The sequence below is a fragment of the Setaria italica genome, chromosome VII (genome assembly GCF_000263155.2).
Source record: "Setaria italica strain Yugu1 chromosome VII, Setaria_italica_v2.0, whole genome shotgun sequence".
Classification (NCBI taxonomy): domain Eukaryota; kingdom Viridiplantae; phylum Streptophyta; class Magnoliopsida; order Poales; family Poaceae; genus Setaria; species Setaria italica.
In genome coordinates, this window is record NC_028456.1 from 23,011,991 (window position 1) to 23,019,660 (window position 7,670).

Genomic DNA, 7,670 nt, shown 5'->3' on the forward strand with positions numbered 1-7,670 from the left:
GTCTGCATCACCAACTATCACTCTTAGGCCATTAGCAATTTCCTTCCCTAGTTGAACCAATAATACTTCAAATTTGGTGTCTTTGGGTAACCTACATTCTCAACAATATCATCCAACCATAATGTTGAACAAGTGTCCACTTCACAATGATCAAAGCAACTAACCTTCCCATCAGCATAACTCCTCAAGTGCCCGAACCAAAAAAAACCACCATGATGAATCTTTGCTGTGAACTCGTCGGGATTGTCACCTATACAGGCAAGAATAGGCGATTCCTTTAGCACCACAAAAAAATCCCAACAGAACCCCAACCAAACCCTAAATCAATGGGAAAATGCCCTAAATTCGTCATCTGCTTCCTCCAAAATCGAATCTTATACCTTCCAACATGCACTAATTGGACCAATCCATCTCCAATTGCACAAGTTTGGGTTGGATCAACTCACCATACGAGGGCACAGGGTCGGTCTTCCTCCGCAAGGTTGGAGCAATCGTCGACCGCCACCACGGCCGATGACTTCTACACCACCGGCCACCTTCGTCCTCCTTCTCGTTCTAGGATTCGCCGACGAGCCCCTCCATTTTCTCAGCCCGACGGTGATGAAGTTGTCAAACGAGTACAGGCGACAGAGGGGCGGAGGAGATAGCAATGGGAGGAGAGGGGTTTTTTATTTTATTAAAAAAAGAAACCGCCCCTAGGTCGGCAGCCAGCGTCCAACGTGGCACACCACGTGCGAAGCGGGTCTGATCCGAGCCCATTAGGATGCGTGTCGACGATCAGATCTAGATATTGTAGCTAGATGTGTATTTTTTAAGACACCTCTTACCAAGTTAAAAGCTCCGGCTGTGAATTTATCTCTTGTTTATTTACTGATGACTTGCCCATCATTTGAAAACACGACCTCTTTTGTTGCTATACACATTTCTCGATATGCTTGTCCGGAGGACATGATTGTGACAGGATCTTGTCAACCATACACTACGTACACTGCAAGAGCCAATCGTTCCAAGGGAAGACATATGCGAGTATCCATTCTACACACACAAAAAAAAAAGAACAATGAAATACGTCACGACATGTACTACCACGGAAGAGTCCTTATCGCTTCACCTCACGCATCGTCTCCTTTCCGCTAGGAGCACGAGAGGGTTCTTCCTGTGCACGGTCAGCCCGGTCTCCTGCTCCAGATCAACGGCCTGCCCATCCGGCGCGCGCCAGTCGAAGCAGAAGAGCAGGTTGGCGAGCAGCAGCTCGACGGCGGAGGTGGCGAAGTGCACGCCGGGGCAGCTCCTCCGCCCGACCCCGAACGGCACGAGCGAGAAGCTATCGTGCCAGGGCTTGTGGTCGCCGAGGTCCGCCACCTCCTCGTGCCGCTCGGGCGCGAACCGCGCCGCGTCGGGGCCCCACGCGTCGGGGTCCTGCCCGATGGCCCTGGCGTTCACGAGCACCCGCGTCCCCGCCGGGATCTCGCAGCCGTACACCGTGCAGGGCTCGATGGTCTCCCGCGGAACCAGCAGCGGCACCGGCGGGTGCACCCGCATCGACTCCCGGATCACCTGCTTCAGGTACTTGAGCCGCGGGAGGTCCGACTCGCGGACGATGTCGCCGCCGCCGTCGGCCACGGCGCCGCGCACCTCTTTCTGAGCCTTGGCGAGGATGTCCGGGTGCCGGACCAGCTCCGTCATCGTCCACTCCACTGTCGCCGCCGTTGTATCCGTCCCGGCAATGAACATGTCCTGAAACGCACGAATAAAAACACAGAAGTCCCGGTTGTTCAGAAACGTCCTATCAATCAAGGAACTTGTGAAACGTAGCATGCGAGCGCGTACGAGATCGAGATGAGACGTACCGTAAGGATGCCTTTGATCTGGTTGCGGCTGTTGAACGTGCTCTTGTAAGCCGGATCACCGTGCAGGCGGAGGAGAACATCAACCAAGTCCTCCCCTTTGGAACCCGCGCGCTTGTTGAGGTGGTCGTCGATCACCTTCTCGTAGAACGCGTCCAGTTCATGGAAGTTCCGCTCCAGCCGCCTCCGCAGGCCCCGTAGCGTGTCCAGCCACCCCAGCCACGGCATGTAATCGGCCACGAAGAAAGCTCCAAGAAGCTTCTGCGTCTCGTCGAGGACGGCGCCGGCCTCGATGCTTCCTTCGCCAGTACCTTCGTCGCCGAACGCGACGCGGCGCAGGATCATGTTGCTCGTCGCCATGAGCCTCTCGCTCAGGTTCACGGGGGAGCCGTTCCCGGACGCGTCCGCCACGGCGGCGACGAGCGCGGCGGCCTCGCCCTCGCGGACGCCGCGGAACCCGCGCACGCGCGGGGCGCTCAGGAGCTCCGACAGGGAAGCGCGCCGCGCGGCGCGCCAGAACGCGCCGTCGGGCGGCGAGAACACGATGTCCTGCAGGCCGTAGGTGATCCTGGTGGCGGCGGCGAGCGCCGGGCGCCCCGACATGGCGCGGTCGTTGGGCTGGAACGCGGCGCGGAGCGCGTCGGCGGTGGAGACGACGAGCGTGGGCACGGAGCCCAGACGGAGCAGCATGAGCGGCGCCGCGTGCCTGGCGGCCAGCGCGGCGAGGGAGTCGTGCGGGACGGCGCCGAGCTGGTGGAGGTTGCCGATGAGGGGGAGGCCCCTCGGGCACGGGAGAGACGGCGACCTGCTGCTGGCGGCGCGCCTCTTGAGCGGCGCGAGCAGTAGTCGCGTGAAGTAGAGGATCGTCACGGCGGTGACGAGGACGAGGAAGATGCGAGCAAAAAGATCGCCATGAGCTTGGAGCGTCTCCATGGAGATTGGTGGGGGTCGCGGTGGTGTTTGGTCACCCTGCTGCTTGCGGTAAGCGGTTACTAAGGATAGCATGGCAAGAACAGTGTTTTTATAGACTGCACGTATAGACTTTGCCATGATTTGACTACTAGTGCTACACTGTTACCACTTAGCCGCCAACCGGCGGCGCGAATGGACTTTTGGCGGACATGGAGAGTCCAAAGTCCAAGGAGGGGAAAAAATAAAAGAAAGCCTAGAAGATTTGTCTCGCTAAGAGCTTGTTTAGATCGCGACCGGATTGAAATCAAGCCCGGTTCGCTTTCGTATTACCATCATGATCCAGCCGGCGTAGACAGTGATCCTCGGGTGTTCCTTGGTTCTTCCTTTACAATTCCTGACCCTTGAGTGATTGTTGGGGGCATAATATTTTTAGGTAGTTCTATAAGGTGCTTGTCCCATAAGTTGATGGATCACAATTATATTCTTGCCCATAATATCTGCATGTCGCAATAGGATGTTGACCTAATCCCATACAGAAATGCTTCCAAATAAGTGATTTTTTTGAATCGGTTCTTTTGCTTCTCTTGTGAACAGGAGAAACTGGAGTAGGAGAGCTAGCTGACCGAATATTTGATGTATTAACTGCTGAAGTTAATCTTATTCTCTTCCCCACTTGAGTTGGCAATGGTTCCCTATTTACTTCTGATAACCTTTTCTGCATAGCGATTAATCTATTCAATCTCTCACCGCTATCTTCAAAGGGCCTTGCAGTTGCAGCAGGTACCTCTAAAGATTGGTCTTCACCATCCTGAAATAGAGAATATTATATGATAATCTAAACTACTATAGCCAATATGTATTCCTGTATGCTCAGGAAAAATCAATTGAAGAATATCTCTGATAAATGACGATCCCATAAAAGAATGGGTGACATACATATTGTTTGTCTGAACCGTCAAGACTTATGTAACTCTATATGCCATTTTTTTCAGTTCAATTCACCATCACTTTGCTTTAAAAATAAACCATGTAACTGGAAATCAACATACATGTATTTCTAAACTCTATCAGTAGTTATCAGATGAAGCCTGTCGGCTGTGTTATCCTTGTATATTCTTTCTTCAATGATACAGGCAGTGAAGTCTACTACTCTACGGCAAGTTCTAACTACTGAAGGTGCATCGGTGAATAGGTTTGGTTCCTGTTGAGCACGGCTAATCTTTAAAGAACACATGAGCATGGTGTCAAATAATAGAAATGGATGCTATACATGCCATCGGTGATGGATGGCCGATTAGTCGGACTAGTTCAAATAAAAAAGGCACAGTTATCTAAGTCCATGTCCAAATTCCAAATAAGATTCAAGAACGAATCATTCCTATGGACTGAATCTTGGATCCGTCCCTTTCTTTGCGAACAATCTTAATCTGAATCTGAGTTAGGGTTCAAAGCTAAATCAATCCGAGAAACAAGCAACAGACATGGAAAAATAGAATGGAAACCAATGAAATAAGAAGAGATAGAAGGCCACCTTGTTTAGCCTGGATGGATCGGAAGTGGGGATTGACACATCATCGACGAGCTCCACGGTGAGAAGTGGCGGCGAGTCGACGTCCATATCGAGGGACCCACCCATGGAGGCAACCGCTTACCGCAGCCGTGATGCTGATTCGGCCGCCAGCACGGCCTCCAGCTCAAGACCTTGAGCGACACCGTCGCGCGGCATCTTCGCTGCTGCCGTCCCTTTTTTTTCCCCTCAATGTTGGCCCCGGTAGGTTTGACGGGTTAAAACCGCAAACTAGCTGACCCCACTTGCTTCATTTGGATCCACGCGGGTTTGGATCCAACCCGCGCTAGGAACTGGAGTGACGGTTGAGCATGGTTGGGCGCGGGCTGGTTCCCGGTTTCCCTGAACGCATGAACAGGGCTAGTCGGCTAGTTTTTGGAGGGAGCTAGGATCCACAGCCACTCAGCCAGTAGGACACGACACTTTGAGCAGCGCAGGTGCAGTGCAGCCGTGCAGGTCGCTTGCGGTCCCGTGCTTCGTTCCTTCTCTGGGACGTACCGGTGTGAGTGCCTTGCTCGCCGATGCAATCCGAGTCCAATCTGGCCACGACCAACGAGTCGTTTTCGGCGAGCGCGCGAGCGGTGGCGGGGGCGCCGACTTCGGACGGACACGGGACGGGAGGGCCTGCCGTGCGGTGCACCTGCATGCAGGGGTTGTCGTTTTTGGTTAGTTTCTTCAGCACGCCGCGCCCCTCGCCGACTCGAGAATCCGGCCGCGGAGTTAGAGTAACTCCAAGAGACTGCTAATCTTAACTCCAATATCGTTTTTAGAAAAAAAAGAGAGAAAAAAATAAACTACAAAAATCCACCTAAACCTTCTCCAATTTTTTAGCGACGCTAAAAAACAGCCTACCACCGCGTATATTTTAGCGTTGGCGTTCCTTCCCCAATTCTGATTCCCGCACGCCCGCGCGTCCCTTCCAATGGACCCAATACGATGACGTGGCCTGTGTTTGAAATATTGGGGGCTATTTATTAGCGATCTGCTGTGGACTGATATGTTTTTGGAGGAAATTTTTCTTGGGAGAACCCTCAATACATAGTTTTGGGAAAGAATTTTTAGGATACTCTTGGAGTTGCTCTTAGCCTGGCTGCATGGCCGGTGGGAGTAGGGCTGCATGTCATGCGGGAAATTAGCGTTTGCGGGCTCGTCTTCTAGGACTCAAACCCAACGTTTGAAAAATAATTTAAATGAGGAGGGGCTTTATTTCACTCAGGTAAGATTTAGCTTTCCTTTTTTTGAAAAGTAAAGGGAGGAGCACTGCCATATCGTATAAGGAGAGGAGATATTGTAGTCCTCTCCTTCTTAAATTAAAGGTGGAGCTACTGCCTTGGTTTTGTTTTAATAGAAACATTTATTTTCTATTTATTTTCACTCTTTTGCATGTCCTTGTTAGTCAGCTTTAGTTTAAAAAAAATTCTAAAGAAGGAAAGCGCTAAAATTTCGTATTATTCACAAACAAAACACAACAAGAAATTGAGTATTTTTGTGACAAGCTCAACAAAAAAAAGTAACTAGAATCTGTGGTCTTTTTTTGGCTTTTCATTAGCTGTTTTGATTCATCAGGTAACCATTAGTGAACGACAAACCTCGTGTGTTTCTTCTAGCTCTCTTTCGAATTCGAATCTTTTGTTCTCGACAATACTCCATTCTCGCCACCGTATCAATCATGGAATCACGACCATACACCTGGCGCCTAAGAGATATTACTAGTGATGGTCAAAATAAACATCACATTGTGGCGAAGTCTGCGTATAGTCTATAGATGTTATTACCACACTACTTGAGAATCTCCTCAGGAAAGCAGCTGGCGAGCAGTTGAGAATCACCACGCCACGCAGCAATGCTCATGGAAACGCTCCAAGCTCATGCGCTCCTTGCAGGCGTCGTCCTCATCCTCGCTACCATCCTCCTCTTCAAGCAACTACGGCGCACCCGGCTCGGTCGCTTCTCCCCCACGCCCAAGAGGCCTACCCTTCATCGGCAACCTCCACCAGCTTGGCGCGCTCCCGCACGCCTCCCTCGCCGCGCTGTCCGCCAGGCACGCGGCGCCACTCATGCTGCCCCGCCTCGGCTCGGTGCCCACGCTCGTCGTCTCCACCGCCGACGGGGTGCTCGCCGTGTTCCAGCCCAACGATCGCGCCGTGTCCGGCCGGCCGGAACAGCGCGCGCCCACCAGGCTCTCCTACGGTCTGCAGGACGTCACCTTCTCCGCCCCCCGGACAGCCCGCCGTGGCGCCCCGCGCGTGCGCGGGTTCCAAGACGCCAGGGAGGCCGAGGCCGCCGCGCTCGTGAGGCCACCGAGGCATGCACAGTGCGCGGCTACGAGATACCGGCCAAGACGCGGGTGATCGTGAACGCCAAGGCCATCGGCGCGGACCCCGACGCCTGGGGCCCCGACGCGGCGCGGTTCGTGCCGGAGCGGCACGGGGGCGACGGCGTGGACCTCAGCGACCACAAGCCGTGGCACGACGGTTCGCGCTGCTGCCGTTCGGGATGGGCCGGAGGAGCTGCCCCGGCGTGCACTTCGCCACGGCCGTGCTCGAGCTGCTCCTGGCGAACTTGCTGTCCTGCTTCGAGTGGCGCGCGCCGCCTGGTGGTGGTGGATGTGGAGGAGAAGCCAGGGCTGGTGGTGTCCAGGAAGAACGCTCTGGTGCTCGTGGCTGAAAGGAGATGAGTCAAGTGATACGTTGGGTCCTACAACTACAAGACGAGGACGCCTCGCCGACCTTAGAGGGAGGGCTAGCGGCGGCAGGCCAGCCCGGCGGGTGCAGGGGCGGCGAGGCACGGGGCGGGGGTGCCCCCGGCCAGGCGGCGGAGGATGGCGGTTGGGGGGTGCCGGGGCGGGGGCGCCGATGGTGACGGCGGCGGTGGGAGGGGCAAAAGGCAACCGGCGCGGGTGGGCTAGGGTCCGCCGGAGCTCCGCGCCGGCCGGTTGGGCGGTGTCGGGATGGGGGCGCTGATGGTGATAGCGGCGGTAGGAGGCAGCGGCGAGAGGGGCAAGAGGCGGCCGATGCGGGGTAGGATAGGGTCCACCGGAGCTCCCCGTCGGCCGGCTGGCTGGCGTGGAGCTCCGGCAGACCCAGCCCGCCCGCGCCAGAGGGGTGGGGGAGGGCTTAGGCGGCGGAGGGGTGGGGGAGGAAGAAGAAGAGGGTGGGGGAGGAGATAAGTAGAGATTGAGGAGGGATTTGAGCCGTCGATTTTAGATCCAATGGCTCAGAAATTCGTGTGAGGAGAGTCTCTGTTTCAGCTTGGTGAGCTATAGACAATAAAAAAATATATCAGACCTCCTGATAGGTTGAACACCACATAATTTGACAGGGATGATGGACGACAAGGCCAAA

At 54.6% G+C, this 7,670-nt stretch overlaps 1 protein-coding gene across 1 annotated transcript; it reads right to left on the bottom strand.

The window, feature by feature from the left end:
* Window positions 1-831: 831 nt before the first annotated feature.
* On the bottom strand, window positions 832-2,860 carry LOC101757630 (cytochrome P450 71A9). The gene is made up of 2 exons (XM_004975920.3): window positions 1,851-2,860; window positions 832-1,737 (listed from the first exon to the last, which is right to left on the bottom strand). The coding sequence occupies exons 1-2, from the start codon at window positions 2,850-2,852 to the stop codon at window positions 1,108-1,110; spliced, it is 1,632 nt and encodes a 543-aa protein (XP_004975977.2). The 5' UTR covers window positions 2,853-2,860; the 3' UTR covers window positions 832-1,107.
* Window positions 2,861-7,670: the final 4,810 nt, after the last annotated feature.

Coding starts and splice junctions, on each gene's coding strand:
- LOC101757630 (XM_004975920.3), bottom strand. CDS start 2,852: ATGCTATCCTTAGTAACCGCTTACCGCAAGCAGCAGGGTGACCAAACA. Junction 1,738..1,850: donor AGATCAAAGGCATCCTTACG/GTACGTCTCATC, acceptor CGTGCGTTTCAG/GACATGTTCATTGCCGGGAC.